Raw genomic sequence first — 22149 nt, forward strand, 5'->3', positions numbered from 1 at the left:
TCTTTTGTCATCTTTGCCAATTTTCTGGGCTTGAGGTGAAATCCTGGGGCTATCTTGATTTTCAAGTCACTTGATTAAGTGACATGTCTAGGGTCACATGGATGGGACATATCTGAGGCCAGATTTGAATCCAGGTCCTCCCATCTCCAGGCCTCACTCATTATCCATTGAGCCACCTAGCTTGCTCTCTTGCAGCACTCTTATGCCAGCCCTCCTTCTGCACATTGAAAATTCAAAATCATAATATAGTTATTTGTTTACATCTTATACTTTCCTAATTAGACTGCAAGCTCTGTAAAGACAGAGATGAGGGCAGCAACACTTAACCCCCATTGCCTAGCCCTTACTGCTCTTCTGCCTTGAAATCAATCTTTAGTACCAATTCTAAGATAGTAAGGGTTAAAAAAAAAAAGACAGATTGAGTCTTTTTTCATATTTTTAAATGCAATACTTAACCTGGTAAAGTACACAAATAGGTGCATTTATTAATATTTATTAAATTGAATTTTGGGGGCCTGTAGCCTCCAATGGGGACACAAAAGAAGCAGATCTTATTTTTATTTATATTTAAATATTTACTGTATGTATATTTACATACACAGTATATATTTATATTTTATTTTATTGTTTCCTTTAAGGAATAGAAAATCTAATTCAGATAATAGAAACACCCAGGAGGATAGCCGAGATGGCTGTAATATGGTAATAATAATGGAAGACTTAGAACAGGAGAGAGATGATTGGAAAAAGAATTGGAGTCTATGGTTTATGTTGAACAAGTAGAGGAAAGGGTTGGTGGAGATAACGTGTTTGATGATACAAGGACTGTTGCCATGGGCAACAATGAAGGCAGCTGGAGCTAAGGAACTGAAGGAACTTAAGAAGGAACTGGAAGGTGGGGCTGATGGCAAATGGTTGGGCATAAAAATAACCACAAATTGAGACAACACTTGGTCTAGCTCAGCATTCTGTAACTCACCCAGTGAAGACTCTAAACCTTGAATCTTACTTTGTTGTTGAGTTGTTTGACTCTTTGTGACCCCATTTGGGGTTTTCTTGGCAGACACTGGAGTGGTTTACCATTTCCTTCTCCAGTTCATTTTACAGTTGAAGAAACTAGGACAAATAGTGAAGTGACTTGCCCAGGGTCACCCAGTTAGGAAGTGTCTGAGGCTGGATTTGAACTTAAAAAGATGAGTCTTTCTGATTCCAGACCTGGCACCCTATCCACTGTGCCACCCACCTGCCTTAAAAGCAATCTGAGGGAGACTTAAATAGAGAGGACATGTGAGTGGAGAGCCCATCAGATCCAGTATGCTTTCTCATCTTTTCTGTGGAGCCAAGACTAGCCATTAAAGTTGTTCTGGGTTCAATTGCTTTTCAGTCCATTTTTTGCTCTCCATGGATTTTTCTCTTGGTTCTACTTTAGTTGTTTTGTACCACTTCATCAAAGTCTTCCCATGTTTCTCTGGATCCCCCATTTGCCTTTTTTTCTTATGCTGTAATGATTTTCCGTTACAGTCATATGCAAGTTGGTTCTGCCATTGTCCAATCCATGAGCTTACACATCATTTCTTCCTTCCTTCTGCCATGAAAGGTCAGAGATTCTCAACAGAAAATGTCTTTAGAGGTCATCTAGTCCAGTGCTTTCATTTTACAGTGTAGGAAACTGGGCTCTAAGTAAAGTGATTTGTCCAAGGTCCCACAGGCACAAAGTATCAGAGGTAGAATTTGAACCTAGGTCCTCTGACCTCAGAGCCAGTGTTCTTTCCCTGTTCTTTTCCCATTTCTGCTATTAACATTTTATTATCTATGGAACCTCTCTTTTTGTTATTGACTTCATGACCCAACATAAAGGTCACTAGGTAAACAGAAATAGTGACTTTTCTTGTATAATTCCAAATCATTTTCTAGGATGGTGGGACCAATTCATGGTTCCACTTATTGAGCATTGATGTGCCTGCTTTCCCATGGCTCCTCTAAATTGAATATTTCTGCATTTACTATTTTTGTCAGTTTGATGGATGTTGAATGAAACCTCAGAGATATTTTAATTTCTTCCCAGAGATGCCTCTCTCCTTCTTCAACTGTTTTGCCATTTATTATCAGGATATAATTCATACAGGTGCCAACAGTGCTTTACTAGCAATGTGACCCTGAGCAAGTTGCCTGACCTCTGCCTGCCTCAGTTTTCTCATTTGTAAAAAGTGGATAATAATAGCACTTACTTCTCAGGGTTGTTGTGAGGATAAAATTAAATAATAAATTTAAAAAAGTATTAATTATAAATAATAAAATTAAATAATGTTTGTAAGGTGCTTTGCAAATCTTAAGGCACTATATAAATGCTAGCTAGTGCTAGTAGTAGTAGTAATAATAATCACTCTCTTTGGTTTTTCAGATCGATAGTCAAAGATGGTGAGACATAATGCAGTTGTCCAATGGGTATAGATATTTGACTCTCTGTTACACTAAATAATAAATTCAGTGGTTCCTTGTTCAAAAAAGAGTAAAATGAAATTTCAATCTCATCTGGTTATTTAAGTTCTAGAATGTACTGTCAGGATTCCTACATTGATGTAGCCTAATATACTTTGATAACTATCCAAGAACTTAGTAATTTTCCTTTTGTATTGAGAGCCTACTTCCATAAGTCATAAGTCTGCCATACAAAATGTTTCTAATGATTATTTAACAATTGGATTTTAAGCATTGATTCTAATATACCACTTTGATGTTTTGGACTCCACTAATTTGGAATTTGTGATAAGCCAGAGATATTAGTTATGGGCCTGATGCTGCTACCCCATTAGTTCAGATTTAATGTTGGGAAAAAATTAAGTATTTCTAGATTATTAAGCAGTTAACAAAAGAAGGTTGACTTTGTCTAAGAAGAATAAGGAGGATAAACAAGGACACTATAGTACTTATCGACTTATAGACCCGGTCCTAATTCTCTCCATTTGGAAATAAATAGGTCTGGGCGCTGAGCAGGGTGACTCGAGTAGTCTTCAGTTGAAGCTGGAGACCCGGCCAAACTCCATGTGGGCGGGATGTTTTATGCCTTTTGGTGACCAAGAAGTCACTTCAGTACATCCAGAGGCTACCAGGAATCTGCTTCAAGGGTAGCATGGGTCACTCAGTCCCAACACATAATTCCCTTGCCTTTTTTTTTTTTTAAACCTCTTACCTTCTGTCTTAGAATCCGTGTTAAGTACTGGTTCCAAGGCAGAAGAGCAATAAAGGCTAGGCAATGGGGGTTAAGTGACTTGCCCAGGGTCACACAGTTACATGGGTCAGGCCAGATTTGAACCCAAGACCTCCCATCTCTAAGCACTCCAGCATTCTATCCACTGAGCCACCTCGCTGCCCCTTCTCTGTTGCCTTTTAGAGAAAACTAATCCATAGGAGGAGAAAGAGGGTGGCAGGAGGCATGGGTAGCATGGTCCTAACCAGGTGGAATGCCAAGACTGCTCTTATACTCTCTCCTGATCACAAAGGGCAAGATAGTCACAAAGTCCCTCTGGATGGGAAGGTCCCTGGTTGCTTATATAGGTCAGGAAATAAGAGGAACCTCAGAAAAGTTCAGGGGATCGAGGGGGTTCCTGAGGTCCAGCTCTCCATCTTCAGCCCTGACAGGAATCAGAATGAAAAGGTATCAGCATGTGAGGAAGTGCAAACTGCTGGGAGAAGGGGCAACCCAGACTGGGAACAATTCCTGCTTCCCAGAATCAGGCAGAAGCATTTCTGACTTATGTTGGCATTAAAGGATTTGAATAGCTTCCTTGAGAAGAGCACTTCCTCTTTTCGTGTGTCAGCTGACCCTTTCTCTTCTTGTATAGGCATGTGATTAGGTTTCCCTGCAGGCCACTGCCATCTCTGAGTCAATCCATCATGATCATTCAGACATTTATTAAACACCCACTGTGTGTCAGGTGTGCCAACTGAGTAGTGGATAGAGTGCTAGCCAGAAGTCTGGAAGCCCTGAGTTCAAATAGCTTCAGACATCTACTTAACTGTGTGGCCTTGGACAAGTCACTTAACTCTGTTTCCATTTCCTCATCTGTAAAGTGAGCTTGAGAAGGAAATGGCAAACCAGCCCAGTATCTTTGCCAAGAAAATCCCAAATGGGGTCATGGAAAGTCAGATATGCCTGAAAATGGCTGAACTACAACATGACAAGCACTATGGGGAAAGGAAGGGAACAAACATTATCGAAGTGCCTAATATGTGCCAAGTACTGTGCTAAGTGCTTTACAAATATTTGATACTCTGTGAAGAAAAAGGGTTTGCTAATAGAGTTAGTAATGTCAACACATTTTTCAGGAGAAGCTTTAAAATTACTTTAGGGAAGTGTTTTCAAGTACCCTGAAGTATAGTTCTTGTGCCATTTTTAGCCTAGGGAATTTTTAACTTTTAAACTTTAGTCAGTATTTTAGGAAAAACATTTATTTTTAAAAATCTACTCTATAGACCAAATGTTCTATTTGCAGACTAGCAGAAGGCTAATAACTAATGGTCTGGAGAAGGAAATGGCAAGCCCCTGCAGTATCTTTGCCATGAAAACCCCATAGACAGTTGGTCCACGGGGTCACAAAGATGTGGACACAACTGAATAACAATAATAAAATACACTAGTGAGGTAGAGTAAAATGATAATAAACCTATTAGAAGATACTTGTGAGGTATGTACACTTTGAGGAATTAGGAAATTTAAACTTGAAATACAAAAACTTGGACTCCTGGGTTCAAATTCTGACTATGCCACTTTCTACTTCTATGACATTAAGCATCCTTTAATCTCTCTGAGTCTCAGGTCCCCCACCTAAGGACCCTTTAAATATATGATCCTGTGATTTCTTCCCCTTTTTTCTTTCTCTCTTCCTCCCTCCCTCTTGTCTCTGGCTCTCTCTTGCTCATTTTTGTCTCTCTCTCTCTCTATCTCTGTCCCTTTTCCCTCGCTCCCCCTCTCTCCTTGATGCTATCTTTAGTCTTTGTCTCTGCCTCTCTGTCTCTCTACCCCTTTCCTCTCTCCCTCCCTTTCTCTTCCTCATCTCTGTTTCTGTATGTTTCTGTTCTTCCCAACACTTCCTTACTGACTAAGATCTAAAGTTGAAAACTAGGACAGGGCATTCATGCATTCTAGAAAAGTTCTTATATTTAAAAATTGTACTTTCTGTTAGGAGAAGCAGAAGTAGGGGGAAAGAGGAGAAACAAGCTGTTGCTGTAACACATTCAACCCAACAATATAAATTCCTGCCTTCTGTGGAGAGTAGAATTTTCCAGCATTAAAAATGTGTGAGGAGGGGCAGCTGGGTAGCTCAGTGGAGTGAGAGTCAGGCCTAGAGACAGGAGGTCGTAGGTTCAAACCCGGCCTCAGCCACTTCCCAGCTGTGTGACCTTGGGCAAGTCACTTGACCCCCATTGCCCACCCTTACCACTCTTCCACCTATGTACACCGAAGTACAAGGGTTTAAAAAAAAAAATATGTGAGGAGCAGCTGGGTGGCTCAGTGGATAGAGTGTCAGACCTAGATACAGGAGGTCCTATGTTCAAATGTGACCTCAAACACTTCCTACCTATGTGACCCTGGGCAAGTCACTTAATCCCCATTGCCTAACCCTTACCACTCTTCAATGTTAGAACCAGTACATTTAAAGATGGAAGGTAAAGGTTATTTTTTTTAAGTGTGCATTTATAAATTTTAATGTTAAAAGTGCCCTTCATTGTGGACTGGCTATATTCTTTGTTCCTAAAATGGCTTCCTTCCTTGCATGCCCTTATCCTGAGCTTTGCTGAAACACCACAAAAACCCATGTATACCTCTGTCTTGTGTTGAGATTCTGGTCCTTAAGAGCAGAGACATTCATCTCCATTTAAATTACAATACTTTGTTACACTTAGTATTTTCTTAATATATGTTTGTCAAAGATAGGAAGGGGCTACTTTTGGTAGCACCACACATTATGCCCTGTTTTGACAGCTAAGCATGGGCAGTTAGGTGGCCCAGTGGATAGGGTGCCAGATTTACTTTCCAGAGTTCAAATGCAGCCTTAGACACTTACTACCTCCATGACCCTGGACAAGTCTCTTTATCCTGTTTGCATCAGTTTCCTAATCTGTCAAATGAGCTGGAGAAGGAAATCACAAACCATTCTAGTATCTCTGCAAAAAACAAACAAACAAACAAATATGGTCACAGAGAGTTTGACATAATTAAAAATGTGTAAGGAATTAAATTTTGTGATTGGACTATATATATATGAGAATTCTAAGATAATACTGTGGTCACTTATTTTAAAATTAATACAGCCCAAGTCAAAATGACTTTCAGTAGCATTATTTACAAAGAGGTGGAGTGAGTGAAAGTAGAGAAATGTGAAAGAGGGTAGAGTGAAGAAGTCTAGCTTATCACACTAAATGTTGCTCTGGTCACCAGCTCAACCCACACAGGGCTCATTAACCCCTCAGCTGGAGGACTTGGTGGTAAATTAAGCAAGGATTCAACCCACGAGGCCTCCTCCTCCTCCAAGAAGGGGAGGCCTCTCTGGAACTAATCTCTCCAGAAGCCAGGAAAGGAGGGTCAGCTTTTCACTCATCAGGAGAAACTCCAAAGGAGAAGATCCAGAAGCAGTCCAAGAGCCACAGTCCTAGGTCCAAGTCGTAGCTCTAAGTCGTAGCTCCAAGCTGCGGTCCCAATCTAAGATCCTTTCAACTGAAAATTCAGGATGACGACCTCCAGCCAAAGACTTTCAAGATTTTTTATAGTCACCTCCTGTCCCTTCCCCTCTTCACAGGGGCCAATCACAGCTTCCAAATTGCCTAGCACTGCCCCAGAAGTGTCTGTGGGATCCACTTCTCACTCTCTGAAGGTGTCAACTCTTATCAAAGAATTCACAAGTTTCTGACTGATTGGGTTAAAAGGGTGGAGCCCTACAAGTAAGTGACTTATGAATTCTCTTCTTCAAGTAAGTGACTTGTGAATTCTATTACTTGATAACAAAGTATTAAGTAGGGGTTAAATAAGTGTTAACTAAAAATAGATAAAGAGAATAAAGAATTTCCTTTCACAAATGACTTAACAAAAACAAACAGCTGATACAAAAATTTATGAGTTATTCTTCAATTTTACTCAACATATCCAAAATAGGACCTATCATTTTCCCCTCACTCCAAGCTCCATCTCTACCAAACTTTATTATTTCTTTGTAGGACACCACTATCTTTCTTCCCAGTCATTGAGGTTTGTGACAAACCCTTTCTATCTCGTTCTTTCCAGTCAAACAGCTATTACCCAACTTCAAACCTTCATCATCATTTGCTTACACTAATGGGACTTCCTCCTTCCAGACTCTCATCTTTGATCCATTCTGCCCATAATGTTTAGAGTAATTTTCCTAAATTATTTACCCTGCTCAAAAATCTTCAATGGCTTCCTTTTCCCTCTAAGATAAAACACAGATTCTTCAGTCTGGCATTTTAGGATCTCCACAGATTGGTTGCAACCTCCCTTTCCAGCTTCATTGCCTATTCTTTTTTTTTTTTTTTTTAACCCTTGCCTTCCATCTTGGAAACACTACTGTGTATTGGTTCCAAGGCAGAAAAATGAGACGGGCTAGGCAATGGGAGTTGAGTGACTTGCCCAGGGTCACACAGCTAGGAAGTGTCTGAGGCCAGAGCCCGTCTCTGGGCCTGACTCTCAATCTACTGAACCACCTAGTTGCTCCCTATTATTCTTTTTCATACATTCTTCATTTCAACCAAAGTAGACTTGAATTCAGTAGTAGACCTTCTTTCATCTTTTTGTATATATAAAACATTGCTCCATTCTTCAGAATTCTTAACTTCCTTCATTGTTCAGCCCAGGGGCCTCCTGTTTCAGATTCCTTGCAGTTTTTAGTATTCTCTGCTTTGTCATAATTCTTTGTATTTATTTATCTTTTATGAGTTATATGTCATCAATATAATATATCTCTGAGAGTAGGGATGCTCGCCTCATTTTTTTGCTTTTTTGCCTTTATATGCCCTGTGCCTAGTATAATACCTATCATGTAATAAGTGCAAACAGATATGCTTTGATTGAATTTTTACCCTGGTGTGAATAAGCTTTTCAGATTCTAATCTTAGTGCAAGTTTTGACCAGGAGGGGATAAAAAAAGTGAGTTTAACCTGTCAGAAGCATGAGGTGGATGGCGTAAAGGGGGTTGTAAAGAAAGGGAAATTGACTCCCCAAGATAAACCATCTATTCCACAATTTTGCTAAGGACTTCCCCAGTAGTATTTTTTAAAAATTGTTTCCTACTGGCATTATATTTGTGACTTTTTAATTTCTCATTGCTTATAATGGAAAACACTACTGAAGTTTGTCGGGGTTTTTTTTCTTCTTACAGAATAATTCAGTGTTATTCTCTTCTGAAATTATATCTGGGGTAGGGGGAGCCCTGTATTTAAAAAAAAGTTGCCCCAATGTTTTCAACTGGCTTAAATATCATATTGTATCAATATTGCAACCATTTGGATTACTTGTATAAAATTGTTTATAAAAGTACCAGAAATAATAATAGTAATTACACTTTAGAGTTTACAAAGAATTTTATAAATATCTCATTTTCACAAAACCCTGGTAAGGTTGATGCTATTGTAGGTGTATTTATTATCTCCATTTTACAAATGAGGAAACTGAGGCTGAGACTTGGCCTATGCCACAGAGTAAGCATCTGAGACAAGATTTGAACTCAGGTCTTCCTGACTCCAAAGTCCATTTGTCTGTCCAATGGGCCACCTAGGTGCCAGGAAGTCAGTGGTTTTCTGACTGTATTTGGACTGATGCTGCTCTTTGACCCCTTTCCTTGGGTGTGAGTTAGTACACATTCCTAATCACTTCCTACTGGGTGGTCTGAAGCCTGTGGACATCAGCATCTTTGCTATAGTAATCATTGAAATGTTCGAGGCAGAAGGAGATACTCCTCTTGGGCAAACATGAGTTTTTAGGTCTGTGAGGTCAGACTTCTTGCCTCATGAGAAAGTCTGAAACATCTGAGTTCTAAATCACTCAATCTCCCATCTTCTAGGATTTTCCCCTGGTCAAGTGGAAAACTCACATTACGGAGCCCAAGAATGAATATTCATCGGGCCAGTGAAGGCGACAGGTCAATACGCCAGGAATCCAGCTACTTAGTGGAAAATATTCCAGGTTCATCCCAAGAAAAAGAAGAAAATTGCCTGACATCATCCTGCTTGCAAAATCCTAACCTTCCCATGTGTTCCAGGAATGATGGTATGTAACGTGGTCTTAATTACCTTGGTTTGGGGGATCTCTCTGAAAACTGGACAGTCTCTTATTGAGGTATTAAGAAGGTTATTTTACACAGTGGTCCTGCTAGCCTGGAAGAGTACAGAATTACGGTAATTCTCTAAAAAGTTTGTCCAAACAAAAGTACATTTGCCTTGTATCCTGAAACTGAGGCACTAGTGACTTTTTTTCCACACTTGATTCACGCTTTCCTTTCCATCTGTGCTATGCTTCATTATATTTGTGTAAACTTCTGCCCAGACCAAAGAAATGATTCTAATCTGTTTTCTAAAGTTAGCATCCCTCATTGAAAGGCAGGTATGGAGATGATATGGGGCCTCATCAGAAAAGAAGGCTTGGCCTGTGGGCCTAGGCAGGCCTATGTACCTAATCTGTAGTCCCCCATCCTGCCAGGTCTGAAGGCCAGAGAAGTTCAAAGTAATTATTGTCGTAGACTTTAATTCTCAAGCATGGGGCCAGTGATTTTATTGTGGGGGAGAGTGAGTAGGAGGAGGGGAAGACAGCTAGGTGGTGCAATGGCCTGGGCCTGGAAGTGCCAGGACCTGGAATCCAGAATCTTCCTGGGTTCAAATCTGACTTCAGACACTTCCAGCTGTGTGATCCTGGGTAAGTCACTTAACCCCCTCATTGCTAAGCCCTTACCTGTCTTCTGCCTTGGAACCAAAACTTAGTATCTATTCCAAGATGTAACATATGGGTTGGGAGGAAAAGATTGTGTGATATTTCATCAGCTTTTGATGTGCACATAAGTCAAGTTTTTCAAGGATCATTTAAGACCACAACATAACAGGATCAGTAGGACTAAAGCAAAGAGCAGTTCCAAATTCAAAATAATGCCAAGAATTGATAAACTTTTGCTGTGAAACAACTTCATCGATGCTCAGGAAATAAGCAGAGCTCTTTAGTTACCTGGCAGCTGGAGGGGCTATTACTGATGCTTCTCCTAAGGCATATAAGCTTCTTGCAATCTGAAGAATGATGAGAAGCCTAGTAAAAAATTTTACTAATCATTTTTTATAAAGAAAAAAATGCTTCTCATGATCAAGACAATACAAAGACTGAAGTACTGAAGTTTGGAGAAAGATCACATTTACTGATGAAACTCACATTTTAATTCAAGGTAATACCAAAACTACTATCAGAACAAGCCCAGTACAGGCTCTTCACCAGAGTGGAATGCAAAAACATCTTGTCCAAAAATGTATTAGGGATTATTTTTATCCTCCAGTGGACCTAGACATCTAGTGTCCATTGAGAAAATAGTGAACTCTGATAAATATAATAACAAACTGAGAAATAAAATTGTTCCAGAATTATAGAAATTCCCAGATGGAGATGGAATTCTGCAGCATGAACTTATACCATTCCACACATTACAGAAGGTTAAGAAATCTTTCTAGGAAATGAAAAAAAAAAAACATACTTCAAGTTACCTAATTTAAATTGCATGGAAAACCTATGGGCCATACTCTAGGCCAGACCTTTTAGAGATTGTACTCAAACTGCACCTTCAGGCCACTTTTGAACTTCCCCCACATTACCCAGTCAGGGGAGGGAGGAAGTGCTTGCATTGGGCAGCTGGGCAGGGGCAGGGCATGGCTTGCAAAAAATGTCCTCAGGCCCATGTGGAGAGGGGGAGGGAAGCAGCCACCTCCATGCTGCTAGGGCACGATTGCCATGTCCTCGCCAACATGGCTGTAGGCTATTTTTGGAAAAATGGACTGTTTGCCAAAGATATGTTCAATAGCCAATATGTTTGATTTCATAATGAAGAACTGAGAAAATTGTGTCAAAATCATATGGATTCAATGCTAAATTACATAAAACAAGTGATTTCAGCAAAAAAGAAGACATATTGCACATTCAAAGTTTTTTTAAAACGTGTAAAAAGTGGGGGCAGTTAGGTGGCACAGTGGATAGAACACCAGACCTTTAGTTTGGAGGACCTGGGTTTAAATCTGTCCTCAGACACTTCCTAGCTGTAGGACTCTGGGTAAGTCACTTAACCCCATTAGCCTTCTTACTAAGACAAAAAAATAAGAGTTTGAAAAAACAAAAGATTTAAAAATAAGTTGTAAGATTTATTGTATAAGTTTAAATTGTGCAAAATTAATTATTTTACTTTGTCCCAAGTAATTTGCACTGAAAAGAATTCTACTAGGACAATATAGCATATAAACGGATAAATACATACATGATGATTTAAGGACAAGGACAAATTAAGGACAAATTGACTAATGAGAAAAGGAGTCATCAAGAAAAGTTTTCTGTTGGAGGTGACCCATGAGCAGAAAATCTAGGGATCTAAAGAGGGATCACAGTCCAAATGCCTTCTCTGCAGAGATGTGGATGTGGGAAATGAGGGTCATTTTAGGGGAAAACAATTAGGCCTATTTGGCTAGAATGTTGAGGACCTGAAGGGAAGTAATATGAGATAATAATTGAAAGATATCCTTGAGCAAGATTATAAAGTGCTTTCAATGCCAACTTGAAGAATATTTGTTTTACCCCAGAGGAAACTCTGAAGGTTCTTTCTTTTTTTTTTTTAAACTCATACCTTCCTTCTTGGAATCAATACAACAGAAGAGTGGTATGGGCTGGGCAATTTGGGTCAAGTGACTTGTCCAGGATCACACGGCTAGGAAGTGTCCGAGGCTAGATTTGAACCTAGGACCTCCCATCTGGCTCATATGCATATATTATTGAGAGCTTTATTTTTCAGGTTAAAATTTTTTTTTACTCAATGCGTAGATCATAGTGGGAGGGGGACAGATGAAACTTTTTAATTAAATGAAGGAACCAAAAAATGGAAATATGATTCAAGGTTTGATTCTCATTAACAAGTAAAAACGAGTTGTTGTGGGAACAAAAATAGCTTCAAAAGACTGAGTATGAAAAATGCTTTCAATCTCTCAACAGTGAGATAATGAACTAGAGATAATAAAATAAGATTTGAGTTCTCAGGCATGACCAATACATTCATTTATTTTGCTGGATTATACATATTAGTTACAAGGGAAAGTGCTCTTTTGAGGAGAAGGATGGGAGGGATAGGAATGGGTAGTGACATGCCAAAAAAAAAAAAGGAATATAAAGGCTGAATACAAAGATTTGTATTTACATATATTTATATTTATAAAGAGGAATATAAAAAGCCATCTGGGTAGAGGTAAAAATTGAACCATGGGAGCTGATGAGATAACCAGATGAGGCAGAGAGAGAGAAGAGATGAGATCTCACGACAGAGAAGCTTTGAAATTAGGGGGCAGGCCACGAATGATGATTCAGTAAAAGAGATTGAGTAGGAGTGGACAGACAGGTAGGACATGTATTCAGATAAGTAGATAGAAGATAATTTGGAGAAAGAAAGAGCATTAATAATAGAATGGACTGGGAAAGGTTGCATAGAGATGACGCCTGACCTTAAGAGGAATGGCAAGCTCTGTAGGGGTTAGATTGGTGTGTGTGAGAGCAAAGAGGAGATGGATACAAGGGATGAGAAGGAAGTTATATGTGTTCCAAAAATAGAGAGTAGTCTGTGCAAATGCAGGGAAGTGGGAGATGGAATAGTGAATTGGGAAGCTAGTTTGGCTGGAATGTTGAGGTCATGAAAGAAAGTAACATGAGATACATCTAGAAAGTTAGGTTGGAATTAGATTCTGAGGAACTCAAAATACCAGGCTTTAGATTTTGTCTTAGAGGCAATAGGGAGAAACTGAAGGCCTTTGAGCAAGGGGATGATGTGGTCACTTCTATACCTTAGGAAAATTATTTTATTGTTTTGCCAGTTTTGAGAGGGGAGAAACTAGAATCAAAGAGATCAGTTAGAAAGCTATTAACAATAGTCCAGCCAGGGGCAGGTATGTGGCTCAGTGATAGAGAACCAGGCTGGAGTTGTGAGGCCTGAGTTCAAATCTGGTTTCAGACACTTTCTAGCTGTATGACCCTGGGCAAGTCACTTAACCCCAATTGCCTAGCCCTTGTCTCTTCAGCCTTGGAACCAATTCTTAGTATTGATTCTAAGATAAAAGGTAAGGTTTTTTTTTTTTAACCCTTGTACTTTGGTGTATTGTCTCATAGGTGGAAGATTGGTAAGGGTGGGCAATGGGGGTCAAGTGACTTGCCCAGGGTCACACAGCTGGGAAGTGGCTGAGGCCGGGTTTGAACCTAGGACCTCCCGTCTCTAGGCCTGACTCTCACTCCACTGAGCTACCCAGCTGCCCCATGGTAAGGTTTTAAAAAATAAAAACAATAGTTGAGCTGATAAGTCATTAAGGCCTGAACCAGAATAGTTGACTGTGTGAGTAGAGAGAAGGGGATGACTGAATGTAGGGAGAATGAAGAAGAGGGAAGAGTTGGGTATGACTCTGACACACCTGGGTTGGTGGGAGGATGACAACTTCCTCGACATAGAGATATTTGAAGGAAGGAGGCACAGGTTCAGAGGGAGAAGATGAGTCCCATTTTGGATGTGTTGAGTTTGAACTACTGATAAAATATTCAAAGGAGATGTTCCCAGACGATTGACAACAGAAGACTAGATTTCAGGGGAGACACCAGGCCTGGATTAATATTGATTTGGGGGTTATCTGTGTGGAGATTATAACCGAACCCAAGAAATTAGATGAAGCCACCCAGAGAGATTGTGTAAAGTGAGAAATTGGTCCAGGACACGGCTTTAAGAGATTCTCATGCTTAGGAGACAAGAAATGATGAATCGTAAAGTAGACTGAAAGGGAAGCCTTCAGGTAGGAGAAGATCCAAGAGCCAGTGTTTCATGTCTGCCAAGGGAAGAGAGTATGTCTAGAAGAAGGGGTGGTTCACAGTGCCAAAAGCTGCATAGAGGTCAAGGAGAGTAAGGCCTGCAAAAAGACTTCTGGGGATCCGAGTTATGGGAGCAGCCAGGAGAATTTGGTCTCAGACTATCAGAAAAGTCAACATGGTGATAATATATTATAATATAATAAAAACCTATAATAACAACATAAAATAACATAAAATCGAACGTGATACTAATATAATATATGATTAACATGATATAACAATGTAATGTAATATAAAACAAACAATTGGGATCCCAAATAGTGCCTGAAGATTTCTCCCCTTTTGGAAATTGGATAATTTATAATATATTGGAGATTGTTCAGAAAATGAATGGGCTATTCCCGAGTTAGTGAGGTCCCTGTTATCATGTGAGGTCTTTGAGCAGAAGCTAGGAGATTCCTTGTTTGGGGAAATAGCCACCTGCCATTGGTATCACAAATGTGGAGCCAGGAGGGCCTCTGAGGCCATTTGGTCATACTCTGTCATTGTATTCATGAAGAACCCAAGGATACTCTGGAGAGCATTCCAACTCAGATATGACTTAAATTAGATTATCCTTCAGATTCCTTCCATGCCTGAGATTCTGTGATTCTGTGGTTTGGCAGTTAAGAGATCATTGAGAGCCTTGTAGAGGGCAAAAGACAAAAATGAAACATTTCTTCCTCTCAAGCTGCTTACTCTCTAATTCTTTCTAACCTAATTTTAGCAGTCTGCGGTCCACTGAGGCCATATATATTTATTTGTACCACTGGCCACCACCAGACCCTCAGTGATCCCTGCGGTTTCAAGGCCTGGTTTCGTTTTCTTCTCTAAACTTCTCTAAACTTCCCAGAGTCTAGGGGAAGCGGACTATTTGGTCTTTCCCAGAGTGTAAATAGTGAGTCTAGTGACCTTTTGCTAAAGCACCCAAATGCCATGTTTTTAGGTAAGACACCAGTATCTTGGGGGTTGAGGAAGCTTTGGGCCAAATGAACTAACTGGAGAACTTCCCAAGACCCTTTACACTTCATTCTTCATGGAGGTCCCTTAAAAAGAGGGCATTATAGGGGCAACTAGGTGGTACAGAAGATAGAGATCCACACCTGGAGATGGGAGGTCTTAGGTTAAAATCTGGCCTCAGATACTTCCTAGCTATGTGACCCTGGGCAAGTCACTTCCCATTTGCCTAGCCCTTATCTTTCTGTCCTAGACAGCAAGTAAGGGTTCACAAAATGGAGAGCTACGTGGACACTTCCTAGTTATAGGACTCTGGGCCAGTCACCCAAGCCCCACTGCCTAGCCCGGACCATTCTTCTGATTCTAGGATGGAAGATGAGGGTTTGAAAAAGAGGAGTGGAGGTGCTCCTGGCCCATCTTCTACCTAAGTTTAAGGGCTAGTGTGCTGGCAGGTGGGACAGTGCTTACGCCTCCAAAGTGCCAGCATGCCTGGGCATGCACAGATACCCTGCTAATCTTCACTGGTAATGGCTCGGCTCCCACTGGGCTGCTCCTCATTGCTGCAATCCCATGGCTCTCCTTTCCTTATGGCAGCAGGGGCTTTGCCTTCCTGCTCCCCCACTGGATGCCTTGCAGGGGGTCACTCCCAGAGTGGCCCTGCTGGCCAGGGCAACCCTTGATTTTTCCCCTTTGTTTGTAGATCCAGTTCTCTGAGGCGGGCTAGTACTTAGGAGTGAGCCAGTCCTCCTTGTATGGTGCTGGTTGTTTTAGCATTCAGGCATGTTTACTCTTTACAGTAACCTCATACGAGGGGTAGGTATAACGGGCATTAGTATCTCTTTTATAGATAAGAAAATGGAACTCTAGAGAAGCTATGAGATATGGCCTCTTAGGAATGACCCTGACACTCAAATCAAGGCCTGCTTATTCCTGGGCCAGTGTACTTTCCACCAGACCCGGCTCCACTAGTAAGGGAAGGGACAGCAACCCTGCATTTGGAGTCAGAAGACCTAGGTTCAAATCTTACCTCAGTCTCTTATGCCTGTGTGACCCTGGGCAAGTCCCTTGACCTCTCTAGGCCTCACTTTTCTCTTTTTTTTTTTCTGATTTTTCAAATTAAACTAAATGACTCCAGTTTTAAATCTGTGACCTGAAGTGCTATTCAGGATTCCAGTTGCTCCTTGCTTTCTATATTATATTATACTATACCAATGATGGGGAACCTTTTGGAACTTTTTAGGGACCCTTTGCCAAGCCCCCCCCCCAAGACTGTGTGCCAGCGCCCCACCCCCATTGCACACCATGCCCGCCCCCTGACTGGATACCAGGATGTTCAATTAGAGGAATACATGGTCATTCCCTTCAGTGCATGAGTCATATTAAAAGAAAATTGTCAGTGGCCCAACCCTTATCAAAGCACTTATGCCAGTGGGCCTGGGGAAAGTCAAAGTGAAAGGCTATGGTTAGAACTGGAGCGGATGTGGGGGCAGCCAGGTGGCTCAGTGATGGAGAGCCAGGCCTAGAAACTGGAGGTCCTGGTTTCAAATCTGGCCTCTAGCTGTGTGACCCTGGGCAAGTCACTTAACCCCCATTGCCTAGTCCTTTCTACTCTTCTGCCTTGGAGCCAATACCCAGTATTGATTCTAAAATGGAAGGTAAGGGCCTTCAAAAAAAAGTGGATGTGAATTTCCTGGAAGCCAGAGACCATGGGCTAGGGCTAGGGGCCTGAGATTTTCTTCTCCTTGAGGGACCTGCTCTAGTGCCTGCTAATTGAATTAGGGATTATCTGCCCAGGTAGCTAGCTGCGTGTACAGAGTTCAAAACGCAGGAGAAGACACCACCTGTTTCTGGGGAAATAAAGGGTAGTCCTTACCGCTCTTCAGCCTTGCAGCTGATAGTTTGTGTCTATTCTGAGATGGAAGGTAAGGGTTTCTTTTGTTTTGTTTTATTTTGAATGGAAGGAGCAGGGGGGCAGCTAGGTGGCTCCGTGGATGGAGAGCCAGGCCTAGACATAGAAGGTCTTGGGTTCAAATCTGGCCTTAGAAAGATTTTGCTGGGTGTGGTGGTACCTGCCTAGAATCCCAGCTCCAGGCAAGACTGAGGCAGGTGGATCACTTAAGCCCAGGAGTTCTCAACTATAGGAGGGCTAAAGCCCATCAGTTGTCCACACTGAGACTGGCACTAACTTGCTGAGCCCTCTGGGAGGAGGGGGGCCACCAAGGTGCCTAATGGGGGAGCAGCTGGCATTTCCCCCTGGGTCGCAGCTCTGTATCTGGCCGTGGTAGGGTAGGGCCCCTAGGGGGCTGTTGTTCTTTTAGCCTGGGTAAGATTGAGAGAACCCATCTCAAAAAAACAAAAGCAAAACCAAACAATAACAGCAAAACCCAGAAATATTTTCAGGTGCTCTACAGAAGAAACATTCTTGGTACATAGCAAATACAATCTGTTTCTCTGGTCCATAGAACAGAGATCTAAAAATAAGAATACTCTTCAGGTTTGAGGAGGAGGTAGGGCAGCACAGGCAATATCAACCACATTTTCTATAGAAAAGCAAAATTTCTTTTGAGTAGTAAGAAACCCTACCCACTGTCCATTATTTTCTAATCAGGGAATGATACTAATTACACTCAAATCACTGCTCTTTTCATTTATTTAAAAAAAAAATACAAACCTTGCCCCTCTCCTGCCTTCTTCTATCCTAGAATTGATGCAGAGTATCAGTTTTAGGGCTAAAGAATGGTAAAAGCTAGGAAATGGGAGTTAAATGACTTGTCCAGGATCACAGCTTGGAAGTGTTTGAGGATACATTTGAATCCAAGATGTCACATCTCTAGGTCTGGCTCTCAATCCACTGAATCCACTAGTTGCCCCCTACTTCTTCCATTTAAAAAGAAGAAGAAGAAGAAATGCATAGGAAAAAACATGTTGGAAATAAAGCATCTAGATGCCTAGAACAAAATCTTTCTTCTTAAATTTTTTTTCTGAAAGTTGATTTTTGGTTTGTTTGTAGATTCATTGCTCGATTACGCTTCTCAGCCGGCCAATCACCATTTCTCGAACATCCCAAGTCTTCCTGAAGACATCAAAGGCCCTTGCTTCCAAAGTGGAAATAAAAGGAGCCATGAGCCCTATACTGGTCCAGAACGATTTGCAACCAGCAATTTGGGCTTCAGCTGTAATTCCTACCCCCATGCTCCAGAGAAGGTGACACTCCTTGTAGATGGCACTCGTTTTGTGGTCAACCCACAGATATTCACTGCTCATCCGGACACCATGTTGGGAAGGTAACAGATTCCCCACAATTTCACTTTGTTCCTTGGAATGGGAATAATGGCTATACTCAGAGTTGTGCTGGAACCATACACCCAGCAATTCCACAAACTCTACAAATCAGGGCTTGATTTATTATTTTACTCATTGTCTAGATTTAAGAAAGTGATGGAGGAAAAGTTAATAATGCAGATCAAACTTAAAGATGTATTGTGCACCTAGTTGTTAAACATTTACTATCACACCCCTCTTTGGTCATACCTGTTATTTAGAATGCCCATAGAAATAGTTATACACCTACCTGCCTAAAGAGGCTAGGGAAAAGAATGATACCAGTGTTTTCATTTACTTTTAGTTTTTTAATATAATTTTATTTTTAACATATTTTTCCATGGTTACATGATTCATGTTTTCTCCCTCCCTTCTTCCCCCACCCAGAGCTGACAAGCAGTTCCACTGGGTTATACATGTATCATTGTTCAAAACCTATTTCCATGTTATTCATATTTGCAGTAGAGGGATCTTTTAAAACCAAAAGCCCAGTTATATACCCATCCAGTCACCATGTTTTTCTTCTGTGTTTTTGCTCCTACAGTACTTTCTCTGGATGTTCTTTCTCATAAGTTACTCGGGATTGTCCTGGATCATTGCATTGCTATTAGTAGCAAAGTCTGTTACATTCGATTGTTCCACAATGTTTCAGTTACTGTGTATAATGTTCTCCTGGTTGTGCTCGTTTCACTCCACATCAGTTCGTGGAGGTCTTTCCATTTCTTATAGAAATCAAGCAGTTCATCATTCTTTTTAGCACAATAGTATTCTATCACCAGCATATACCACAATTTTTTCAGCCATTCCCCAATCAAGGGACATCCTCTCATTTTCTAATTTTTTGCTACCACAAAAAGAGCAGTTATAAATCTTTTTGTACAAACTGATCCTTTCCCATTTTTTATCTCTTTGGGGTACAGACCTAGTGGTGGTATTGCTATATCAAAGGGCATGAGTCTTTTAAAGTCCTTTGGGCATAGTTCTAAATTGCCTTCCATAATGGTTGGATCAGTTCACAGCTCCATCAGCAATGTATTAGTGTCCCAATTTTGTCATATCCCCTCCAACATTTATTATTTCCTTTTATTGTCATTGGCCAATCTGCTAATGACACCAGTATTTTTGAAAACTCATTTATCCCTCCATAAAAGAGGACAGATTGGTAAGAGATGTGTATGTAAGGTAGGGAGCTTTTTTTTTTTTTGTGCCCATACACAAACCTGTGTGGTTGAATAAATTCCTTAAAATGAAAATAAAATATAGTTATAGTGGTAGAAAATAGTCCAGAAACACCAAGGCTTTTTCTCTAACCCCCTCCAGTCTCTTAGTCAGGAGGAGATAGATTCATTATGGGTTCATAAATGCTAGGAGGAATCTTAGCAATCACCTATCCCCTTTATTTTACAAATGAAGAGATTAAGTGAATTAAGGTTAAGTGAAGTGATTTATCCAAGGTCACACAGGTAATTAGGGACAGTGCCTAGCTTCAGATCCAGATCTTCAATGCCAGCACTTCTCCCACTACACCTCACTGTCTCCTATGTTTAGTTGCTTCTGGCCTCAGTTTAAACCACCTGTCATTTGGAGTTAGCAAACTTGTCTAGTCTAGTAAGGAAGATGTGCAAGAAAGATACCCTAAGCTGTTTTATGTAGGAAAAGTGCTGAAATAACCAATGTGGAGTGTAGCTTTGTACAAAGAAAAGGGACAGAGACAAACAGATGGAGTAACAAATGCCCTGCACAACAAACCAGAAAAGTTTACTTTGGAATTCTTAGAATCAACCTGATTCAAATAACAAAGATGAGATAATCACCTTCTTTTAAAACTTTACCTTCTGGGGCAGCTGGGTAGCTCAGTGGATTGAGAGCCAGGCCTGGAGACGGGAGGTCCTAGGTTCAAATCCGGCCTCAGCCACTTCCCAGCTGTGTGACCCTGGGCAAGTCACTTGACCCCCATTGCCTACCCTTACTACTCTTCCACCTATAAGTCAATACACAGAAGTTAAGGGTTTAAAAAATTAAAAAAAAAAAAAACAAAAAACACTTTACCTTCTGTCTTAGAATGAATACTAAAGACCAGTTCCAAGGTAGAAGAGCAATAAGGGCTAAGCAGTGGGAGTTAAGTGACTTGTCCAGGGTCACACAGCTAGGAACTGTCTGAGTTTAATTTTGAATCCTGGACTTCCCATCTCTAGGCCTAGTTCTCTATCCACTGAGCCACCTAATTTCCCCTTGGTTCAACTTTAAAAGAGAGATAAAGACAAAGACAGAGAGAGACAGGTAGAGACACATTGAATGTAACAAATAGTTACAACATGATTGTTTTAATACAAACCAGGAAAAGCTTCCTTTGGGATTCTAAAGTTGAGATACCATTTTCTGAGAAAGCCTGTTATTTCCAACTAAATGATCACATTTTAATCTTGAGAAAAGGTCAGCTTTTTAGAGAAGTTGTTTGCCCAGCCAGGCTATTGCTCATCAGCACGGGTGGCCTCTGTCATTTTCTAAACTCATCTTTACTGCTAAGTTATGGGAAATTTTCTACTACCTCTTACTTGTGGGTTTCTTTCAGAGCTCCCTTATTATCTGTCTCCTTTGTCAACAATGTAATTTTCCCTTTAAAAAACATTTCATGTAGACTCATCTCCTCCCTTGCATTATATCTTTTTATCTTATTTTTAAAAATCTATTGTTTTTACATTCTTTTCAAAATATGCCCCCCAAATGGGCAAGTCATTAAACCCCCATTGCCTAGCCCTTACTGCTCTTCTGCCTTGGAACCAATACATACTAGTGATTCTAAAACAGAAGGTAAGGGTTAAAAAAAATGTTTGGTTTTTCTCCACTCCTACCTTATCTCTCCCTTCTATAGCCCTATTTTCTGTTTAGTCATAATTTAGGGCCTGGTTAGCTCTGATAGTTAGAGCATGCTGCCTTAGTCTAGGACGGGTGGCCTATAGTCTATGAACTTTTTTTTTTAATATCATGATAACTATATTTAATATAATTAGTTTCCTTTGTAATCCTATGTAATTTATTTTCTTTAAAAACAATAATCTCAGAAAGGGTTCATAGGCTTTCCCAGCTGCCAGAAGGGGCTAAGAAAAAAGTTAAGCACTCCAACAAAGCATTAGAAGATTTAATGCTAGAAGAAAACTTAGAGATTGTTTGATTCATTGCTTTTATTTTACAAATAAATAAGCAGATCAAGAGAGAAGTAATTTGCAAAAGACCACAGTTAATCCCTGTCAGTGCCAGGATTAGAATGGAGGTCTGTATATTTTTTATTATAACATGTTGCAACCACAGGTGATCATCTCAGACCTGGCCTATGGCCTTGTAAATAAACAGGGACCCTTGGTCACAAGAACTGAGGGATGACATTGCCAGGATAGCTTTGATTCATTTCCACAACTAGAAAAACAACTACACGTGTCTCCCCAATAGCAGAGAAGTGGTTTTATCTTTGTGTTCAATCACAACACATTTTTATTATATTAATGTTATTATTCAGTGTCTCAAAAGTTTATATTATATATTAAACTGATTTTATAGGATATCCCATTAATGTTATTAGCTAGGGCATCTCACAAATGTTCATGTAGTTATGCTATTAAAACTTAAATTGAACTAAATGGGGAAAGCTAGGTGGCTCAGTGGATTGAGAGCCAGGTCTTGGATTTAAGACACTTCCTAGCTGTGTGACCCTGGGCAAGTCACTTAACCCCCATTGCCTAGCCTTTCCCACTCTTCTT

At 40.4% G+C, this 22149-nt stretch overlaps 1 protein-coding gene across 1 annotated transcript in view; it reads left to right on the top strand.

Moving 5' to 3' along the window:
* KCTD20 (potassium channel tetramerization domain containing 20) overlaps positions 1-22149 on the top strand; it is a 72869-nt gene that overhangs the window by 36012 nt on the left and 14708 nt on the right. The window contains exons 2-3 of the mRNA XM_044674314.1: positions 9072-9277; positions 18084-18357. Coding sequence (XP_044530249.1) covers positions 9118-9277; positions 18084-18357 — 434 coding nt within the window. The 5' untranslated portion in view covers positions 9072-9117. The remainder of the gene's footprint in view (positions 1-9071; positions 9278-18083; positions 18358-22149) is intronic.

Source organism: Gracilinanus agilis, chromosome 4, assembly GCF_016433145.1.
Source record: "Gracilinanus agilis isolate LMUSP501 chromosome 4, AgileGrace, whole genome shotgun sequence".
In the NCBI taxonomy this organism is placed as follows: Eukaryota; Metazoa; Chordata; class Mammalia; order Didelphimorphia; family Didelphidae; genus Gracilinanus; species Gracilinanus agilis.